Genomic DNA, 23,529 nt, shown 5'->3' with positions numbered 1-23,529 from the left:
GTCCACAAGAATGAATGCGTGCCATTTAGCATAAGCACACTCACACAACTCTGGAGAATTTAATCTGAGGGTGATCACCCAATGAGCACATGCTTCTCCACCCACCTCCCATAAGAGACAATAAACACTAGGTCTAATTGCTCTCAAACTCTTCACTTACTGCATTACAACCTCCAAACAACGGCACATTCACGACCCCAGCCTACTGTTTCTGTGGATCTTCAGCTGACTATTCAAACAACACATGTAATACAGTAAAATACAGCATGTGTAACATAGCTCAGCAAATTATCTTTATAATATAGGCCGAATGAACAAGACCAGAGCATGTTATAGCCCGAACAGCAGAGAAACAATCCTGCATGGTTAAACAAAAGGTTTTTTTGTCCATTTCAAAACAGTCTTCGATCGAGTGTGCCATCTGAGACTAACAGCAAACAGGCTGTTACTGCACCACTCTTTCGATTTCAATGACAGCATAACAATATTTACATAGGGGCTCTGCATACACACCACGCATGACAATGACTTCACTGTGGAGCACAAATGAATGAATGCAAGTGCCATGCACCTTACCCAAGTGTCTGCAGCACATAAGAGTCAGGATGTTCACAGATGCCGCTCCAGAGACACACGCATACACACACTGACTCTTACACTTAAACTACCTGCCTGATGACAGGCAATGGGGGACAGGCAGGGAAATAGCAGGTTTTCCCCCTTTATTATTACTCGCCTTTCTCTCCTCTTTTTGATTCACACATCACACGTGGTGCCGAGCAGCAATCCACAGAGTCATGTGAAGGAAAGGGTCACGTGACAAACCTAGATTCCCCATCCTTGGAGTACCTGGGGAATATAAGGAGACCAACCGTGAGAGGGAGAGAAAACAGGGGAACACCAGGGGGCACCATCTTCTTTTTCCTATTCGATTCTCTCAGCCTCTCAGTGCAGGTGGCATCACGCATGCAAATCAAAATGAAAGAGGGCGAATGAAAGGAGCTGCAGACAGAGAAAGAAACCTGGCGTGAGAGAGTAAGAATGCTGCAGAAATGCCTTGATGCCTCAATGAATATTTATCAGCTGTGCCAAACTCCCCCATCACCCAACCTCTTCTTGGAATGGAGCCTAATTCATCTGAATGCTTGCCTTTGTTAACAGCTAAATCAGCTGGGTCGTTTGCCACTACACTACACTGCGTCACACATGCACTGGATACCTTGCGACCGGATACACTTGTGCCTGTACTAGCTCCATCTGCTTCAGGGTGAGAGGATATGAGACCTCCATTGTGTAAACACACATAGACACTGTTATGCAGCCAGCTAATAGCTCTGACACTCTGCTTTTCCCCAACACTTATGTCCCAACCTGGTGTATCTAAAGACAATCAGAGCTGCTGAGCAAATTAACTGATGGGCATCAGTCTGCAATCAAAAGATGTGCTTGAGAATGGAAGTCAACTTCCATAAAACTAACATTTTGCTCTCTTAATCTTAATCAATATTGACATTTTTATATTTATATTTATTGGTATGTTGTTGTTTTATGTGAATATTTGAGTATTTTTGTTGTTGTTTTGCACAATGGTACAATGAAAATAAAGTCCCTTTATTTTAGATATGTTAAAAAATTATATAATATTATAAATAATGATAAATAAAAAATTATATAATTATTATTTAATATTAAAAAATATATATATAAACAATATGTGATAAAATGATTTTATTTATTTTTTTCTATTTTTTTTTTTACAAATTTCATTTTCAACATGGTTTTCATAACTGGAATACTTGAATTAAATTACTACCTAAATTAAAGTTAAGGAATATTATTCAGTAAGTACAAATAAAATTGATCAAAAGTGACAGTAAAGACATGTATAATGTCGCAAAAGATTTCTATTTCAAATAAATGCTGTTTATCTTTCTACTAAAAAGAATTATAGAAATATTCAGCAGCACAAGTGTTTTCCTCATTGATAATGATAAGAAATGTTTCTTGAGCAGCATCTGAAGGATCATGTGACACTGAAGACTGGAGTAATGATGCTGTAAATTCAGCTTTACCATCACAGGACTGAATTGCATTTTAGATTATATTACCATCAGAATATTAGAATATACGGTATATTAACTTTTTAAATTGTACAACTATTTCACAATATTAGCATTTTTGCTATATTTTTGATCAAATAAATGCAGCCTTGGTGAGTATAAGAACATTCTTTCAAAACTATAAAAAAAAATCTTACCCTTTTGATATATATATTTATTTATTTATTTCAGACTGATCTTATGCATTCAGAATGTTCTTATGCATTCGGGTAAAACAATGTAGTTCTTAAAACATTTAAATTGTCTTAAAACATAAAACTTTTTACTTTCTGTTGCATTTAAGGTAAGATATATGACAGAAACATATTCCCATCAGGTTCTGTTAAATTCATCTAAGGGATGCCTGTCCCTTCAATCACAGTTCCCATCACTGTTTGCCTTGCACTCTCTAAAAACAGGTACAAGAGCTGTCACTGGGGCGGTACCTTATTTACCCCTAAAGGGTGCATGAAAGCACATTAAAGGAACATATTTGTACCTTTTGAAAAGTTACCATACCAGTGAGAGCTTTTGTACCTTTTTTTCTAAGAGTGTGCAAAATAAAATAAAATAAACTAGTGGAACGTTAAGCTTGCATAATCTGCTCTACATCAGAACCAGCTATGAAACCAACCAGACACAAACGGTGAGGCAGACAACGTCTCGTTCCTTCACAAAGCTCATTGAAATTCTGTGCACAGCTCTGGTCAAAGTGGGAGCCAGGCAGCAGCGGTGGCATACAGGAGATGCAATCAGTGCCTCTCACCACTGCAGCCACTGTTGTAGCCACAGATACAGACTGAGAAACAGCCAGCAGCAGCAGAAGCTCAAATAAAACTAATGCAACCACTCACATAATAGTGCTTTGTGACCTGGAATGAACTTATGCACAGAAGACAATACCGCCGTCCAGCACTGATTTAGTTCCACATCAACAGTCAAGCTGAGTCTAAGCAGTCAACCTATTTTCATGCCATTCTATAGTGGAAACAGTAAAGAATATCAAATTGCAATTTGTGATAAATGATTTAGAAATCTTTGTGATGCACCATTCAAACTCTGTGTCCTGTGTTAACACACATCAGGCAGAAGAGTTCATTCTCTGCATTGTTAGCTACATTTGCCACACTATGAGCTGGTAGATTTTGCTGGTAGATAAGGGATAGTCCATCAAAAAATGTAGTTCCAAACCTGTATGCTGTTGTCTATCCTGTGGAACATAAAAAAGGGGTATTCTTTACAGAGTTGTTTTACATATAATAATAGTACATAGTGATGTCAATTTTTGAAAAAAAAAAAAAAAATGATAATAGACCATATGATTGTGATTTCAGGACTTTTGAAACCAAACAATATCTTTGTATGAGATAATCTTCCCCTCTGTTGGATCTCATCTTGATTTAGAAAGACGGGAAGAGAAAACAATGAGAAAATATAGCTGCAAGCTGCAATGACGGGCCCAAGCCATTGCACAACCGCCACCCCAGTGGCATCAGAAAAATGGTGCCCAGTGGGCACATGCATTTACAGTAACCCTCTGGCATTCTGGTTTTAATGTTTACATAAATAAAAGGTTACACAATAAATTTAACAAAAAATTAAAAAACAATTTGACACAACACAACATATTACCATTCAGTCATGTTCTGTTTGGAAAGTGAGCCCAATTACAGGTGTTCTTGACTGCTTGCATAAGGACTTATGCAAGGATTATTGACTAGAATAACACAAATCTTACCTTCAAGGGGATTTGCACACTTACTGCCACAATACATGTTCTGTACAGGTTTCACAGTATGTGTCCAAGTTATTATTGTTATGGTTATGGTGACATCTAGTGGTCGTTAAAGAAACTGCAGGTTCGTAAAAACTTCGTAAAGATAATACATGAAGGGAGGACAGTATAATACATGTAAGGCTTTCCTGTGCCAAATACAGAATACATTTTCCCAATTCATAGACAGTTTTCATGTTTTGTTGGGTAATAATTACCTGTATTACATTAAAAGTAGATATTGGTTACTGGATTTAAGAAAAAAAAATTTTTTCGCTTTTGTGAGGGATAGATTAAAAAAGTGATAAAGACAGAGTTACTGCCAGTATGTGGAATAATTTACGTGTCTGACAGGCCAAACATATGGAGGCTACCATAATGCTGCTGGCACTGAATCTGTGTGTCTGTGCCAGGTGAGTGGAGAGCCCTGCAGAGCTCTACAGCCAGACCAGACACACTCATTAAAGAAGCTGCTATATTGTGAGTCATGTTAGTCAGCAGCTCTTGTGAACCTACATGTTTGCCAGAGGATGTTCTGGCATAGTCATGCGCAATACAGATCGACTTTGGTAGTGTAGCAGTGCTGACACATGACAATGTGCAATGGCAATGTAAAGCAAAGCAACACCTCCCCACGAGCAACCTCAAAGTGTTCAGTCTTCAAAGATGAGACTGTCTTGGAAATACATGCAAAAACACATATTCACCTGAGATTTCCTGACAAGAAAGTAATGGAAAACAGAAACATCCACCTTTAAAAACATACTCACACATTCACATTCACATGCTGAAGACCAGACACAACAAATAAGCATCACCACACTCTTGAACAGTGAGAAATGAGGAAAAAAAAACAAATATAAGTCGCACTGGACTGTAAGTCGCATTTATTTAGAACCAAGAGAAAACACTACCGTCTACAGCCGCGAGAGGGCGCTCTATGCTGCTCAGTTCTCCTGCAGTCTATACACTGAAGACATAGAGCGCCCTCTCACAGCTGTAGACGGTAATGTTTTCTCTTGGTTCTAAATAAATGCGACTTATATATGTTTTCCTCATCATGACGTATTTTTGGACTATTGTGACTTATACTCAGGTGCGACTTATAATCCGAAAAATATGGTAACACATGTGGAATTATATATGGAATTATATACATAACAAAAAAGTGTGAAACAACTGAAAATATGTCATATTCTAGGTTCTTCAAAGTAGCCACCTTTTGCTTTGATTACTGCTTTGCACACTCTTGGCATTCTCTTGATGAGCTTCAAGAGGTAGTCACCTGAAATGGTCTTCTAACAGTCTTGAAGGAGTTCGCAGAGAGATGCTTAGCACTTGTTGGCCCTTTTGCCTTCAGTCTGCGGTCCAGCTCACCCCTAAACCATCTCGATTGGGTTCAGGTCCGGTGACTGTGGAGGCCAGGTCATCTGGCGCAGCACCCCATCACTCTCCTTCTTGGTCAAATAGCCCTTGATGCCTTCAGTGTGACATAGTCATGAAAATAAAGAAAACTCTTTGAATGAGAAGGTGTGTCCAAACTTTTGGTCTGTACTGTATATATATAGGCCAGTATACCTCTGGCACAGCAAAAAAAAAAAAAAGGAAAAAAAAGGAAATACTCATTTAATTCACCATAATGCCAGATCCGGTACATTCAAGAACAAACAGAAACACATCAACTGCACCATTTGGTAAATGGGAAAAGTTTCCCTGTATTCTAGCATCTCACACCGTATTATCTGTACTACCTGTATTTATAATACTCTTATGCAAAAAGAGTGATTGGCCCATATCCAATCCCAACCTTCTTTCCCTCAGAATGTGTATGTATGTAAGAGGGCCATGTGTTTGCCCTTACCTGGCATCCAGCAGAAAGGACTCCCAGAGCGCAGTGAATGGCAGCAGGATTTAGCAGACTAGCACACTCAGCACACCGAAAGCAGTGCCAGACATGGCGGCAGGGGAAGACTGGAGGAAACTGGAAGGAACAGCATGAGGGGCCAAACCCTCTTGTGAGGATACACACAGGACATTAACATTAAAGGGTTATTTCACGGTGTTCTCGGTGTTCATCTTCAGTTCTCTCTTCACAGCAGTTCAGTCAGTGTACTGTTTGAGTACATGAATTACTCCGGGTTATTGGTTTGTTTGAACTCAGAGGGAGTGTCAGCTACATTAAAAAAGTTAACAGTTTAAGTCATTTGTGGATTAATGCGTATTAGAGATGCAAACCGTTTAAAACGATTCAGTTCGATTTGGTGAACTGAATGATTCGTTCGCGAACCGGATATCCAGACTGCTTTGTTTTGAACTTTCTCACACAACAGACACGGAAGAGAAGACAATGCTGAATAAAGTCGTCGTTTTTGCTATTTTTGGACCAAAATGTATTTTCGACGCTTCAAAATATTCTAACTGACCCTCTGATGTCACATGGACTACTTTGATGATGTTTTTCTTAACTTTCTGGACATGGACAGTAGACCGTTCACACAGCTTCAATGGAGGGACTGAGAGCTCTCGGACTAAATCTAAAATATCTTAAACTGTGTTCCAAAGATAAACGGAGGTCTTACGGGTTTGGAACAACATGAGGGTAAGTTATTAATTACATAATTTTGCTATTTGGGTGAACTAACCCTTTAACACTGTGCCAACTCACCAAAAGAACGCTCTCTTTTCAGCTCAATATCAACTGATGGATTTTTGTGGATTTTTATGTTTAATTTGTTTCATTAAACAAAATAATGAGGCAGATTATTATTATTTATTTATTTTATGAGCATTAGGTACGTGGCTCAAATCCATGCAAAATGTTTTTGTCTTTTGCATTTAAAAAGTTGTAATTCTTTAGGAAATACATTGGGTCAGTTATAAAATGATCTTCAACTGACCTGAAAAGAGAGCTCAGGCATCAAAGAAGAATCAGTAATGAAATAATAAATCAATGACATCAATATGGCTTGTTTGTTATTGTCAACGTAAAGCACCATCTTTGTTTCATCAATTTGGCTGAAACCGAACGTACCTTTTGCCCTTTATATTTGCCCAATGAGGAGGGCAAATGTGATTAAATGTGCATTTTAGGGTGATAATGTTACTAAAACTTGAATACTTGACTCTGCGCTCTGAACTTTTTCTCAACAAAATGCTGCTTCCGTGGTGTGGCCACCTTTTCTCGGGGTGAATATGAATAACCTAACGCTTTCTTGTGGTTAGGCCTGTAGCATAAAATCGGAGCGAGTCCTGCACCGACAAGGAACGAACGATAAGGTATCAGGTTCATTCTTAAATGTATTTATTGTATGGGTTTACAATTATGAATCCAGTGGGAACGGACTTTTCTAGACAAGCCTTACACAAACTACATTTTACCATTTTACATCCCTACATTTCAGACAGGCCTAGGTCTATATTAAATCATGCAATAACCCTAAATAAAACCCTAGACTACAGGAATCCAACTGCAGGTGTTTTTTATTATTATTTTTATATAAGATGTCTGCCATCCTCAAGTGGCTGACAGAGGAATCACAACCACTGTGTTCTCAGTTCAAAGGGTATTTTGCATAAATATCAGGTTGAGGAATGTGTTTAATTTAAGAAATCTATACAATTTAGTAATAACGTTTTTCTGCTTGCAATGGTTAAACAAATAGTTTAATATTTTGTCACATTTTATATTTATTTATTTATTTATTTTTTTATTTAAAATGATCGAAGCAGGGCCACGCAGAGACCTTTGGAGGGGCATGTGCTCCAAACATAAAAGGAGCACATGAAACACGGTTTGTAATAGGGCTGTGCCCCTTTCTGAGACGTGTATCAATCCAGCAGCAAATGCCATATTTCGAAAAAGAATCACTGAGCAGACAATACCATTTTAAGATTAAAAGTTTTTTTTTCTTTGCACCTCTTAATCTGTAATTAGAAACTGAATTATATTATTATTATTATTGAGTTTACAGGGTATGGTGGTTTTGCTGTTGTAAACACGTTGCTGTTGTGGGAAAAAAATATTTCTGTCTTATTTAGAATTGAAGTCTATTCTAATCCTGTTCTGAATGTTTCAATTTTTGAAATGATAATGATAATAAAAACAGGATTGATGAGTTTAATTTGGAGGGTGAGAAAAAAATCAGTAGTGTTGTGATTAGGGCTGGACGATATATGGCCAAAATGTATATCACGATATATTTTTTAATTTCGGTCGATACGATATAATTCAGATATCTATATGAACACTATTAAAAAAAGCCTCGTAAAAACTGCCAAGAACACCCATGTCTGTGCATACAAACTTATGAAAAATGAATTTGCCCAGTCTATGACACCTCATTTAAAACCACATAATTTTTTATTTATTTAGCCTTCATACAAACAATAATTGTAAAATCACTGTCAAATAATCATCTCAGACTCACCTAATTAATATTCATATCTTTAACTTTAAACTTTAAATATGCTAATGTACACTACCAGTCAAACGTTTTTTAACTGTAAGATTTTTTGTTTTTAAACAATTATCTTCTACTCACCAAGCCTGCATTTATTTGATCCAAAATCCAAGAACAGTAACATTTTGAAATATTTTTACTATTAAAAATATTTTTTTTATATTTGAAAATATTTTAAAACGTACTTTATTCCTGTGATTTCAAAGCTATAGTTTTAGCATCATTATTCCAGGCACATGATTCTTAAGAAATCATTCTTATACTCTGATTTGCTGCTCAAAAATAATTTGTTGAAAACAGGTGAGTAGAATTTTTTCAGGTTTCTTTGATGAACAGAGTTCAGAAGAACAGCATTCATCTGAAATAGAAATTGTGACATTATAAATGTCTTTATCATCACTTTTGATCAAACCAGTTTTGAGCATTCCTTGCTAAATAAAAAATTCTATAACCCCCCCCCCCCCCCCCCCCCAAAAAATGGATTATGTATAATCTTTTGAATGGATTAGTGTATAAGTTTACAATAGCTTTTTATTTCAGATAAAATCTACTCTTTAGATCTTTATATTCATCAAAGAATCCCGAACAAAATAAATTACTCAACTCTTGAGTAAATCTGATAATCAGTAAATCGGCATATTAGAAGGATTTCTGGATCATGTGACACTGAAGACTTGAATAATGATGCTGAAAATTCAGTTTTGATCTCAGGAATAAACTACATTTTAAAATAAAGCAGTTATTTTAAATAGTAAAATATATATATATATATATATATTTTACTATGTGTATATATATATATATATATATACACACATACAAATACCACTTATGTACAAATTTTATGAAAAAAATTATGAGAAAAGATTAGACATTGGGAAATATGAGATTTATGGCAATTCCCTCAAATACAGAAAGGAAAACCACAAAAAGAACCACATCATCACTGGAGTCATGAAAAAGATAAGTTTTTTTTTTTTTTTTGTAGTGTAATTCTGAACTGTTTTCTATTAACTTTTTAAAAAAAGTGATAAGTAAACAAACACATAATTATAATCACAAAAAAAACTGTTCTAACTCCAGATTCTCCTATAAAATAAAAGCCCATGTGCCCATGACAGTAAGACACTAATAATAGAAGTTAACTGGCCCAGGGAATTAAAAAGTATTTCAGATGTATAGCCATTAATTTTAAACATGCAAGAATAAACAAATTTGATTTAATAAATTTTTAACAGGATATGGGAATCATAAGGGTGTGGCGCCATTGAGAAAAAGAACATCTCAGCCAATATTACAAGTAAATATCGGACAAATAATATTAAGCTTGTAATACAAAAATGTAATAGTTGGTACTCGTGAAATACATCTACAATAAATAACTATTTTAAAATACTATGAACAATCATCTATGATTCCTATGTAATATTTATTACCAAGGAATGAAAATAAACAAAATGAGACACCATTCATATTTCTTGCAAAAATTTATTACCCTCAAAACATATTCAATTCCATTTCAGAAGATAATTTAAATTACTCTTATGAAAGTGAATTAGAATAAAATGAAAGAGTAGAGGAAATATTCACAGTGCAAAAACAAACACTTTGTAAATCTGTGTGCCCCATTGGCTGGACACCACTCGTGTTACCTCTGTAACAATATTTTCGTACTGTCATAATAATATGTTTCTCTACAACTTAAACGTACAGGAAAATGAGGTACAAAAGGGCTTTTGCAACTCTTGCAAATCACATTCACATTTCTAAAGTGCTTCCTCTATGGTGGCCTTAATGCAAAACCATGATGTCATGACAATCCGCAAGAATTTTAAATGAGAACCAAAAACATTCATGAAAATTCAGAACCCAAAATAAAATAACCTTTTTCATTAAAGTAGCTGAGAAATAGCAAACATTGAAATCTTAACAGTACTCAAACTTTAGTGCAGAACAATATTTTTTATTTTTAAATGCTTCTTAAAGATGAGTAAATTAAACCAATGGTTAAACCTAAAATGAATTAAACAGTTACTTTTGTCTTGTGTTCATCTCTCTCACTCTCATCTTTTTCCTTATCATCTTTGTCTTTGCTCTTTTTAGACTTCTTTTTCTTATGTTTGTGTTTCTGTACTTTGAGCTCTGATTCAGACTCATTACTAGTATGTTTCTTATGCTTTTTGTGTTTTTTGTGCTTCTTGTGTTTCTTCTTTTCCTTCTTCTCCTTTTTGTCCTTTTTCTTCTTTTTGCTGTCCTGACTGCCGGGAGAGCTGGGGCTGCTGCTGTGTCCGTGGCTTCCAGAAGGGCTCGGACTCTGGCTGCCACTGCTGTCCCTCTCTTGCCCTCTCTGCTCCATTTTGCTCTCAGTGTCTGAGGTCTCGCTGTCGCTTTCGCTGTAGTCGGGGACAAACGCAGCCTCATCTGTTTCCCGTGCTAAATCTGAGGACAGTCTTGTGGAGCGTGCAGATGGGATTTTGTTGTGGTCGCCATGTGCACCACCTTTTTCTGCATCAGTTCTAGCCTCTGGATTCAAAGCTCTATGAGGAGTCCTGTGTTCCCGGTCCTTTGCGGGACGTACGTCAGAATGCCTAGAACTCTGGCGCTCCTTGCTGCATGGCCAGTCTCCTTTGTGGTCCTCTGGCCCGGTTTGTTTTGGCTCTGGTGCATGCTGCGATGATGCTCTCTTATTCATACTTGGACTTTGGGACTCCTTAGGAGCTTCAAGAGTTTTTCTTCCAGAGTCTGTGTGCAAGTCCTTTACTCTTGAGGGTGGGGAGGGTGATACTCTCCTCCTGATTGGATTCCTCTCATCTTTTGATCTTGTGCCCGAGTGGTCTCTTGCATCATCTCTATGGTCTGCTTTCCTACTGATGACACCTGCAGTTGTCTCCCTTCCTGCTGGTTTTCTAGAGATTGTCTCAGACCTGTCAGCTTGCCTATCTCTGGAGGACTGCGAAGAAGAGCTTCGTTCACTTCCATGGTCACTGCCCTTCTCTTGTACACACTCTTTTTCCTGGTTAGGTACACTAGGCTTCCTTTTATCAGTTACCTCACAATCTACAGTGCTGCAGTGGTCTCTTTCTTTCCCTTTGTCTCGTTCTTGCTCTCTGTCAGTATCTTTCTCCTTATCACCTGATGTGGAGTCTTTGGCAGGTTTGACTTCTGCCTCTTTGGAGACAGGCAAAGCTTTGTCAGCATGTGGAGACTCCTTGTCAGCTGATTTCACTGCAGTGTTCTCCTCTGAAGGAGCAGCGCTAGATGTGTTGATGTTGCCGGTTCTGACGGTAACCTTAGAATCATCATCCTCAGATTCATAGTCTTCCTTTTCCCATTTAGAACGGGGCACTTGGATCATGACAATTTCATCCTCAGCCGGGGTGGTGCTGTCATTGGTATATTCCTCCAGGGTCTTCACCACAGTCTTCTTTAGGTCAAGCTTATCCTCATGCTTCTTGATGGGGCTTCCACCTGTAGAACTGGTGCTGCCAAACACAACAAAATTGAATACGTTGATGGTACAGATTAAACAAAATAAAAGTTGCCATGTATTTTAATATTTAAATCATCTCACCTGGTGTAATCAACCAATATGGACCCTGATTCATCGGAAGCATGAACCTTCCTCCTCAATTTTCCTCTAGACTTGTCAAGTCTGCCTTTTCCCGTGGCATGAGCAGAGTCCTCATCTGAAATTGGCTGATCAGTGCTAGATATTCTCTTGCCAATTTCCCTGTTGATTTTAATCTTTCTTATAGGCTCTGGCTTAATATCCATTAGAGACGGAATAGCTACTTTCTCCTTTTCAACTGGCCTTTCGCTCTCCAGTCTGGTTTTAGGTTTTGGAGAGCTTTTAGCCATGTCAGCTTCCATTTTTGCTACTTTTACTGGAAAAATATCTAGGTCTTTCGCAGGTGGCTTGTCGTCTTTACGTTTCTTCTTATCCTGTTTAGTATCAACTGTCTTAACAGGCATCTTCTCCTCAGTTTTCACAGGTTTCTCTGGCTCTTTTTTAGGGACCTTGCCTTCTTTGACAGGACCTTTGTCTTGCTTTGCAGAGTCTTTCACCAATTCTTTCTTGCTTTTGACCTCATCTTTGATGGGCTTCAGCTCCTGGTGTTTGATGGGCCTAGACTGCATCAACTTGCGTGGGAGCATGAGTTTGGACTCAGAGGATTGAGGTTTGATTGGCTCAGATTTGTGGATTGGTTCGTCTTTGACTCTCTTAATGGCTGGTTCAGTGGATAGCACTTTATCTCGTGGTGCATCAGATTCTTTCTCTCTAGCAGGTTTTGACATCTTTCCTGATTCTTCCTTCTTTTGCCCACTGTTGTCAGACTTTCGTTTAACTTTGTCAGTTTTGCTTTTGGTCTTCTCTTTCTTTTCCTTTACAGGGGTAGTCTTGTAAGACACTGCAGCGCTATCCATGGGCTCATCCCTGACAGGTGTGGCATCATCACGACTTGAATTCATCAGCATGGAGTCCTCTTTACGATTGTCTTTCCTGGATTCATCCATAGAATCAGAGTGGCTGAAGAGGTCACTATCTTCTCTCTTCTTTTTGCGATGCTTTTTATGCTTCACAGACTTGGGGTCTGCAGCAGTGCTGCCACTGGGTTCTCGGTCCTTGAGAGGTTTCAAAGACTCTTTGTTAAGTACTCTCCCTGCTCCAGTGGAGTTGATGTGAAGATGGCCATACTTCTCAGCACACTTCTCTTGGTATGTCATGGCAGCTCTGCTTCTCGGTGGGACACCATGGCTCTGAGGTGGCGGCGGATAATCCTCTCGACGTCCCCTGCTGTAGGGGGAGTTTTCTCTTGGTCGGGGAGGAGCAAAACGCTCAGGGCTATAGGGGTCTCTGTTGCCTGGACCATGGCCTCGCATTTGACTTCCTGGTGGGTTGTCGTAGCTCTTGAAGTATTTATCGTACCATTCCCTGTACTCTCTTTCCCACTCTCGATATCGCTCTCTCTCATAGGGATCACTCTGGTCTATGTTGCGGCCATAATAAGCCTTAGCATCATAAGGAGGGAGCTCTCTGTACCTTCCTGCATATTTACGATCCCCCTCGATTTGAGAAGGAGGTGGGATTTTCTTGCCGGGACTGTGATTCCTATATAGAGGGGATCTGGAGCGGGAACGATAGATTCCACTTCCCATTCCACTCATCTCCCGACTCCTATATGATGGTGATTTACTGTGGGAGCGATGGTAAGTTGGAGTGCGTGACCTAGATCGATAGCTACGGCTTCGACCACGGCCCCTGCGAGAATATGGTGAGCGAGAGTAGGAACGTGATCTGGAACGAGAGCGTGAACGGGATCTTGACCGAGATCGGGATACTGACCGAGAGTAAGAGCGTGGTGATTTGGACCGAGAGCGGGATTTTGAATAAGAATATGATGAGCCACTATAGGAGGAATCCCTGTAAGGAGATTTTGATCTGCAAAAGAAAGGTAATTGAGGCAACTTAGTTGAAGCCAAATGTTTTCCATCAAAAATTACATCTTGGTGATGGACATCTGTCAATTTTCCTAACCTAGAGTAGGATCGCCTTCTCTCCTTCTGGATCTTTCTGTACTCCAAAAGCTCTTTGGCAAAGTCATTGGTAAATTCCTCAAGTTTGGACTTCTCCCTGGTAACGAATCGACATTGGGAACTATTTATCAAAGACAAAAAAGGAAATAAAACTTTGCAGTTAAAATTTGTTAATTCATTATTACATACATGATTATGATTGAGGGGGAAGAATAATGACACTCCACACATTTTTTAGGTTGAATTTAAAGGTAAATAAAATTAAATTTATGCATTTAGCAGACGCTTTTATCCAAAGCGACCTACAGTCGTGCATTTAGGCTATCAATTTTTACCTACCTTTACCTATAAAGGTAGCACTCAAAAACACAAATAATGAAAATCACTATATATTAAAGGTGCCATAGAATAGAAATTTAACTTGGCATAGTTGAATAATAACAGTTGTGTACATGGAAATGACGTACCCTGAGCATCAAACACCATTGTTTCCACTTTCTTATGTAAATCTTGTGCATGCAAAAGATCACTTGAAAAATATGCGAATCAGAACGTAACACCAACTGTGACATTACATTTGGGATCACTAATAGTTACGCCCCAAACATTTGCATATACCCACCCATGTTCTATGCCAGCCGAATTATAAGTTCTGCAGGTTTTGTGAAGTATAATTACCCAACTATATAACTGCGAGAGAGTGTATTGAAATATATATTTTCCCTGTGTTTCCTTCATGCTGTGTGAACTACTGAAATAAGCCGCACTGTGAAACAGCCAATTAGAGCAGAGGTTTAACATTGAGCTGCACTGTGCAAACCGGCCAATCAGACCAGAGCTCATCATTATTATCCATGACCCTTCCAAATAAGGTAAAAACAGGCCATTTCATTCTAGGGACAAATCCTAGGGTTGTAAATGGACTTGTAAAACTGTTTCTGGAAATTTTTTGCCCTTACCTATGCAGATATCAGAGAACAGTTTAAAACATTGTATCAATGCATTCTATGGTACCTTTAACAGTCAGGTAAACCAACCATGTTAATAAATATATCTTTTTTAATATACAGGCTAAAACTACTTACTCTTCCTTCAGTCTACGCTGCTGACGGTAAAACTCCTCCTTGGATAGAAAAGGTGCTGTTGGCATATTAGAGATAGGGTTGACTATAGGTGGCTGTGGACCAGGAGGCACCCATGGAGCCGTCACATTTGGCGGGACAGGTGGAAATACAGGTGGTGGAATGTTGTAGGGAGGGGGAGGCTGCTGTCCTGGAGGATACTGTATGGGATACTGCTGTGGTGGTACACCACCAGGGGGTTGAGGCATAGGGTGTGGTGGTGGAGGAGGGAAAAGAGCAGGAGGCACATACACTGGAGGGACTACAGGAGGAAGGTTTTGTACTGGAGGCGGCTGTGTTCTTGGCGGTCTTTCAATAGGGGGTCTCCCTCTACTTGAGGACCTGATAGGACAAATAGACTGGAGTGAAATATCCGTCTCTTTTGGATTAAACTTCAATCTTTTAAGAATGCATTTCTGGATACTTACGGATCCCATGCAGGACGGCCTCCAGTTGGCCTTGGTCCACTAGTCCTTTGCGGTCCTAAAAAAATAAAAAACTTAAATATTAAGATTGGCCAAGTATACAGAAAAGGACACCTGAAATTGTGATGATAGTATCTTACCTGATCTGTGCATGTGGTGCTGAGGCATATTCGGCTTCCCAATTACTGGGACATGGTATCCCTAGGCAACAAATGAGTGGGAGTGGGGTTACAAAATTGTACTCATGGAAGCATCAATATTTTTTTATCTTAACTACTCTTGTTCATGTGATATTGCTTTACTAGTTTGTGTTATCCTCTTATATTAGTAAATATTTAGCATACTATAAAATGAGTAATACCTTTGGAATAGGAGTCGGGACAGAGGTGTCTGATGAAGGCGCAACAGTAGATGCTGGGACCTCTGGTTCTCTGGAGGAGGACAATGGCATTAACTCCATAAGACGGTACCTAATGTTTTACACAGCCAGTAGATCCTTTTAAGTTCTAGAAATGCTAGAAAATTACTTACTTCAATGGAGGGTCATCCTGCTTAGTAGAGTGTTGAGGAGAATTCACCACAGGGCTATAGTTTGTCACCACTATTGCACTGCTGCTGTTTACAGTGGAGCTGCTAGAAGAAGGTGGGGTGCTGGAGGGCTGTTTAGTGCTAACAGGAGATAAAGGGGCAGCAGGTGTGCTTTGAGGAGGGGTGCTATCAGCTGCTGAGCTTGGAACATGGGCCAGCAGAGGGTCCTGCTGGCGTGAGGTTGCCAGTCTCATAGGTGGCCGCTGGGCAGGAGCCTGTGTTTGGGCTCCTTGTGCAGAAACTGCAGCTTTTCGAATCCTCTTGGTATATCCAGTTTCATTTTTAAAATTATTGACTGCCTGGGGTTGGAAAGAATAGGCTGTCTTAATGTTCTACCATTAACTCTGAGGTGAAGACTGGTGTTTAACACAAAAATTAGGATAGGGATTTCTTACTTGGCGCAAGAATTTGTTTGCAATCAAAGCATCAGGAGATACATCTGATTGTTTGCAGGTTGGGCAAACATGTTCATCAGACTCCAGCAAACACGTTCGGATACCTGCGGGCAAAAGACTGTAAGCTTTCAAAGGTCAAAAACATGTCACCTTTATTTGTTTGTACAGAAACGTACACTCATCACAGTAGCTATTTCCACAGCAGGGGATAACAACAGCATCTGTCATAAGATCCTTGCAGATCAAACAAAGTAGCTCGTCAGGTACTGGATCTTCTTCCTCCGAGGATGAAGACTGATTTTGGGGCAAAAATGGTGGCTTCTCTTTCTTCCCTATGGCATAAGCCTCACTTAACACAGAAAGCAAAATGGTGTCAGTAAAATTGACAAGTTGAGGTCACTGCCTATCGTGATTTTGTAAAACTGCAAAAATGAAAATATGTCTCTGCAAAACAATCACTTACAAATAGGCCAAGTATACTCACGCATCAATAGTAGGAATGGCATACATTCCACTGTTGGTCAACATGACTCCCTTTCTGTTTGGATCATCAACCTCAACCATGAAACTCCGAGGAATTCCTGTGCTTTTCTTTATCCGCTGAGGAGCTTCAAAACTTCGATCCTGCTAACGCACAGTTGATATTCAAGATTAAATTTCTTCTCAGACTAAAGGAGCATACTAATAGTAAAAACATTTACACCAGCAAACCTGTAGCAAGCATCACAAAGTTCAAAACAATTGTCATGTTAATGCAGCTATGGTAATGAAACCCCAATTACCCCATTTGTTGGACAATTTCGGATATAATGTCCAGTTTTTCCACAACGAAAGCATGTGTAGTTTGGGGGAGGTGGACCAACAAGCTTCTTTGCATAACTAATGAATAGAGTGTGTTAGAATTGATGCCAACAGTAATAAAGACAAAAAAAAAAGTCTTGAATTGCACACTTACTGAATTGGGTCATAGTCATGGTTGGACTGAGACATCATTGCTTTAATTTTGTCTTCCTCTGATGCATTTGTTTCAGCAAGATTGGCTGTCTGTTTAAAAGGCAATAATGTTTTCACAAATAAAATCAATGTTGGAATGTTCACTTGAACCCAACAATTTAGAAACCTTGTCCTGTAAGAGGCAGCTTCTTGCCTTCAGTGTGAGATATTTAAAATAAATACTACAAAATGAAGTATGAGTACCACCTCTGGCCTTAATATGAGAAACAAAGGGGCAACACACTTTTTAAATTACCCAAAGCAAGAGCGAGAAATATAGGAGCAGAAATATAAAATTCATAATCAAAAGACAAACCATCATATGTGCAAGACTTAATTCCAATTACCCACATGCATTGCCCATGTTTTGAGAGATTTTTTTTTTCTTCCATTTGATACATCTTATTGCAATGTGCCTCTTTTTTGGGCATGTGCCAGATGGATACAGATGAATTCATACTAATAAATGCACACAATCTCCTGTATTTTGAGTATCAACCTGAAAATTTTCAATTGTAACAAAATTACACTATAATGTGAAGTATTTTGACATGACATGAAGTCCACAAATAAAATTAATTTAAAAACAGCTGGAAAACAATTATGCGTGATCCGCAGGTTTGATCACAAAACAGGATTCCAGAGTGCTTCATTTTTCGGTGTTGAAAAAAATGTATATATTTCTCTCTCTCTACAACACTTGCGATTAACATCATGTGGGCAAGAGGTTTAAACGGTACTCCAACTCCACACTGATAAAAGACCATGAGCTATCTCTTTACAGGACAAGGCTTTCACACAAGTTTCAACTTAATTATACAATTAGCACAAAAAACTCACATATCAGCAACAATTCTTATTATTAGTTTTACATTTAAAAAATGAATGTAATTACAAATATGCAGCATAAAGAAAATGCTAAATGATCAATATTATGATTGATAAACAAGATTGTCTAATGAAAACATTCAATTTCACACGAGTATTACATAATTTCACAATGTTCTCTGCATACATAAACACATAAGCTGTATGTGACCAACCACAAAATTTGACAAAATATTGCTCACTTGTGGCTACATTATGGAATGAATTTAGAAACAGTAGAGTGAAGTTCATCAAGTAGTTGCAGAGTTTTAAAATACCTTTGAAAGCAGGGCCAGTGAAATGGATGATGAATCATCAATCTGTCATTGAAAAAAAAACATTAAAACAAGGAGGGATTTCACCACTATGACAAGGCACAACTCCATGCCCAACAGAAAGAAACTGGACAAATAAGTCTTCAACATAAACACTATACAAACACAAATCAATTGGTATATTTAAAACCAATTCTTATTAAACACACATTAAATTTTGTGTTTAAAAATGTAAACTCCAGGCTGTATATAAGAGGTTTACATATTTTAGCTTAAGGACACTACCAATTAATGGATATTTCTTAGCTTTGATTCATTGTGGGGAGTAGCATAAAATACTTTTAATCTAAGAAAGGGTTAGAAAAACAACTTATGGTGAGTGAACACACAGGGCCTTAAAGATGTGAGCGAATTAAATACTGATGTTTTATTGTAAACCTTGCAGTAAATCATAAAAAATGCAATTTGTTCATGTAGAAAATATAACTATAATACAACAGACCATATAGGATATGAAATATGCAAGATATGAAAAAATTGTCCTACAAAATGTGCCTCATAATGGGGCACTGCTTTTATAAGTAGTTTGGGTCTCAGCATCACACAAGTACATGGGAGACAAGCAAACTACAAATGCTATCACAAATATGAATATATAATTAAACAAGGCATTATGGCATTGTATATGTTTAGTAGTCACATATCTGCGATCCCAGTAGCTGTATTGCAAACATTTGAAATAAAACATCAAATATGGATAAAAAGTACAAAAAGTCACACGATCAAAATAGGAAAAGGCAGATTGATGTTGGGCATTAAAGTACAATGAAAGTTGAGTTTTTTTGGAACAAAAGACAACTTCGAGAGTAATTCACCATGCCAGAATGACACAAATATTAGCTAAAACTATGATCTCTAATTAAAAACGCTGTGCCAAGAAATCACTGATATAGACTTTTTACCATTTACCAATAAAATACAAAATCTCACTACAAGACAAAAATAAGAAAATTGTATTGTATACAGCTACACTATTGTGTTGACAGTTGGTCATAGATTTCATGCAAAGCGGTCCATGTTCTTTCATTTGCCTATAGCTTTTGTGAAATAACAAAATAAGCTACAACAAACAGTATAAGAGAACACCATACAAGAATTTAGAATTCCTATTCTCTCATCAAATACTAAGGGAACTGTATATTTGTAGTAATCAACACCTATTTAGGCTGAGACACAATTTAAACAATTAACTCTTATAAAGGAAAAAAATAATTAAAAAAATCAGTATACTTAATAGAATATGAATTAACATAACTCAATCTTAAATACGGTTTTAACTAGAGCAGGAAAATTTCATTAAAACTGGATGAGAGCCAAGCTTTATTTGATTATCTATTTAATGCCAATAGCCAATTCCTAAACACGCATTGAACAAAGACAAAAAAATAAATAAACAATTCACATGTTCAGTTAGTCCAAGGCAATTTGCCATTATGTTTTAGGTAAAACACTTACTAAAAAAATAAAAACACACACTCATACATTCACACAACTAAATTAATCTATTGTTCCTCATAATAGCAATTGAGAAAACATGAGTAGTCAGACACTGATGCTGTATTATACAAGGTGAAATTTATAAATAACACAATGTATTTTTTATTAAAAAATAAATAAAAAACCAGACAGCTTTTTACAGATGTGTCACTTTAAGGACAAACAAACTGAACATTGGCCATGTTCAAAAAATTATAAAGATCAATATGATCTTACACTACACTGTACATCAGAATCCATATACGTGGAGAACTTATTCAATGTGAAACAGTGTACTAGCATGCGCACAGACTTCTGTACACACTGGAAATTGTATAAAAACATGAAAATCAATGCAACAGCTTTAGCGAATCACACAATATAAACATTCAGCTCTACAAACTTTGTCATCTTCAAACAGGTTTTAAAGACAACATTGAGGAGCATGAGGAAAGTTCCCTAAATGATTTCAAGACAAAGCAACTGCTGAGGAGTTTGAAAATGTGTGTAATGGGACTAGGAAGTGAGGTGTTTTTACATACTGCTTTTGAAGATCCACTTGGTTCAGATCGATTGCTGCAAATAAACAACAACAAAAAAAGAGGTTAACTTCTAAATTAAAATTATATTTTCCCCTCAGAGACTGATGACATCAAAAGGAGTTGCATTACAATTTGAACATGGCAATTAGTCTCTGCTAGGACTCTAAATGTACAGATGTTTTTCTTTTCATAAAAATCATAACAATTAGGCTACAGTTACCCCTTTTACAACATGACATTTAACTAATAGTTCAAATAAATTGTCATTTGTCAACTGAACAATCACCATTTAATGTTTTTTTTTATAGTGAACTCAAAAGTAGTTGGGAAAATTAGTAACACTGACAACTGCTCTATTCTCTTTTACATAAAACGAAAATAAACAGGATGTGACTGGTTTGACTCAAATAGGGCAGCAGAATTATTCAAATTTCTAATCGCAATTACAATTATGGGTGCCACAATTACATACTCAATCAAAGCGGCAACTAATCATCCAATTAAAAGTCATGCAGTTGCATCAAACAATGGTAAACATCATTCAATGTAAATTGTGATAATCATAATTAATAATCGCAATTACAATTTCAAGGAAATAACTGACAGTTATTATTTGTCAATCGTGCAGCTCTAGACTCAATATCTTTGTTTCTCACAGCTCATGTCCAATAACGGCACATTAAGCTTGAACATGCAAAAGAGCAAATAAGAAGTGACAACTTCAGAAGGCGGCAACATACTTGCCGATTAACAAACCGTAAAAACATCTTACAATTAAAAAATAATTTTTGGACAAGTAAATGACCATTTTTGTTATAGGGTTGTTTTATCAGACCGAAAGTATCTGTAAATACTTAAAAATTAAATATGAACACACAGCAGATGTCCACAGTGAGTTAAAGTATTCATGTACTCACAGGACATATGTTTTGCTTGTCGACTTCAGCCCTCCAATAGGGATTCGTCTAATGATAACAGACGAGTTTTTGGGAATGAGGGCTCCATCGTCAGTGTATTCTGCAAACACAGGCAAGAATGACAAGAACATAAATCAACGTGACACATTTTCCGTTCATGTCCTCGATATGCAAGGACAGGAAACGCTACCACACGCAGTTAACACGTACATACAAAAAAAAGTAAATTTAAGTAGCATTCTCAAATTTTATAACGGTCATAATATTAGTGACTTAGCAAAACAAAATCGAAGTTTGAGTAGCGTTAGTACAATGACAACAACGGAGGATGTCGGGATTTAGCCTTCACATTAGTTAGCAAACATCGGCTTCGAACTTGATAAACACCTTTCCCCAATACCGATATAAATACTATTTCAGGCCACGTTAACTCTTCAGTTTCAGTTTACTCAAAGCACCTTTAAAATGTTGTATAAACCACCTCTATGTCCAGCTTACCTTCTTTAGTCTGCGCGTTGGTGATCTGCAGGTCGCAATCGGCGGCCTTCAGCTTTTCTCGCCCCATGATCTGGCGTTTCAAATCACTGAGCGTGATGTGAAGGCCATCGAAGGTGACCGTGTCGTAGTTGAGTTTAGAAGAAAACTTGTAATGGACACAAGACATGTTTAAACAATCGTCGTGGTCAGACACCACCACACAAAACCAAACTCAACTACAATGCGCGCGACCGCGTGGGCTCTTCTCCCAGCGATCAACCTTACTCAGTGTCAGTTTAACAGCTTAACAGTTTAAAAATAATAGCCATGTTTGTTCATCTCAACACTCGTTTTAATTCAAGAGTCACCACCACTAAGGAGGTCGTGTGGAGTTTGCCTCACGTGAATAACTGCGAATTGAAAATATCAAGTGTTCAAAGAGACTGTGATCAGGTGTAACACGCAATCTTAATAACGCAAATGACTTTCAGTCCACGGAAATTTACCGGCAGAAGCCAGAAAAGCCCCTGCTGTTTCTCAATGTCCCAGGACCGTATGGCGGTTAGCCGTGAGCTGTCCGTAACTCCGATTAAGAAATACAGTTCAAACAGTGTCCGTACGGGTGAACGTGTAGAGTCCTGTCAGATACGTCGCCCCAGTGTCCACGTCAAAGTCCCTCCGGAATGTTTGTTCGGTGCAGTCCAAAATTCAACAAAACACAACCGACGTCGTCTGAAGCAAGGCCTGAAACACAATGTGGCTAGCAGCTAGTGTGATCCACCTAAAATGGCGTCCATCACACACACAAAAACAAAAGACTAAAGCAAACCCATTACAAAACGCTAATTCAAAATCAGCAAGCAAAACGATTCTCCTTTTATCAAAATACTGCCGCGGTAATCCAGTCGTTCCGTCCTCAACGCTGACGAACGCGTAGATATTTAAATACTCTCAACGTACTGACTAACGTACATTCGGTTGCGAAAACAGCCCAAAGTCCCCACGACGCACTCAAGGGGTTTCCGCTGGAAGCGCAGGGGCAGAGAAGGAGGAGCCACAAGTACGCATGCGCAGATGCTACCGATTGCGGGAGGTCAACATGGATTGTATATGCAAGAATGTAAAGTTGCTAATACAATTTTTGTTGAGAATTTTTTTTTCATTACATTAAAGACTGTAAGACTGAACGGTATCGTAAATTATTCCTGGACTCTCAGAAAAAATGTACAAAAGCTGTCACTGGGGCAGTTCCTTTTCAAAAGGCACGACCTTTGTACCTAAACAGCCCATATTGGTAACTTAAAGGAACTTTAGTACATAAAGTGTACATATTAGTACCTAAAAGGTGCAAAAGTGTTCCTTTTGAAAAGATACTGCCCCAGTGACCGCTTTTGTACCCTTTTTCTGTGAGTGTGCCTTTATAATGTGCAATAATTGTGATATATTTTATCGGGTAATGTGCAATAGCTGTATGATATTTTTTAATTAATTAATTTATTTATTTTTGTATTATGTTTTGGAATGT

The 23,529-nt window shown here is 37.9% G+C and overlaps 1 protein-coding gene across 2 annotated transcripts; it reads right to left on the bottom strand.

Annotated features, from left to right (window-relative positions):
- Positions 1-9,801: 9,801 nt before the first annotated feature.
- rbbp6 (retinoblastoma binding protein 6) lies at positions 9,802-23,053 on the bottom strand. Of its 2 annotated transcripts, none has more exons than XM_059558355.1 (17): positions 22,026-23,053; positions 21,528-21,627; positions 20,611-20,644; positions 18,536-18,577; positions 17,353-17,441; positions 17,180-17,276; positions 16,882-17,024; positions 16,574-16,746; positions 16,398-16,501; positions 15,946-16,301; positions 15,776-15,845; positions 15,555-15,615; positions 15,418-15,472; positions 14,954-15,331; positions 13,870-13,989; positions 11,905-13,773; positions 9,802-11,815 (listed from the first exon to the last, which is right to left on the bottom strand). In XM_059558355.1, the coding sequence occupies exons 1-17, from the start codon at positions 22,189-22,191 to the stop codon at positions 10,357-10,359; spliced, it is 5,316 nt and encodes a 1,771-aa protein (XP_059414338.1). In that variant the 5' UTR covers positions 22,192-23,053; the 3' UTR covers positions 9,802-10,356. The 2 variants fall into 2 exon arrangements, with proteins under 2 accessions (XP_059414338.1, XP_059414339.1); XM_059558356.1 differs by having other exon boundaries at positions 16,882-17,021.
- Positions 23,054-23,529: the final 476 nt, after the last annotated feature.

The sequence above is a fragment of the Carassius carassius genome, chromosome 9, assembly GCF_963082965.1.
Source record: "Carassius carassius chromosome 9, fCarCar2.1, whole genome shotgun sequence".
NCBI lineage: Eukaryota > Metazoa > Chordata > Actinopteri > Cypriniformes > Cyprinidae > Carassius > Carassius carassius.
This window is presented reverse-complemented; position numbering and strand designations above follow the sequence as displayed.

Coding starts and splice junctions, on each gene's coding strand:
- rbbp6 (XM_059558355.1), bottom strand. CDS start 22,191: ATGTCTTGTGTCCATTACAAGTTTTCTTCTAAACTCAACTACGACACG. Junction 20,645..21,527: donor ACAAGCAAAACATATGTCCT/GTGAGTACATGA, acceptor GTTTATTTGCAG/CAATCGATCTGAACCAAGTG. Junction 17,025..17,179: donor GAAATTGTCCAACAAATGGG/GTAATTGGGGTT, acceptor ACTGTGCGTTAG/CAGGATCGAAGTTTTGAAGC.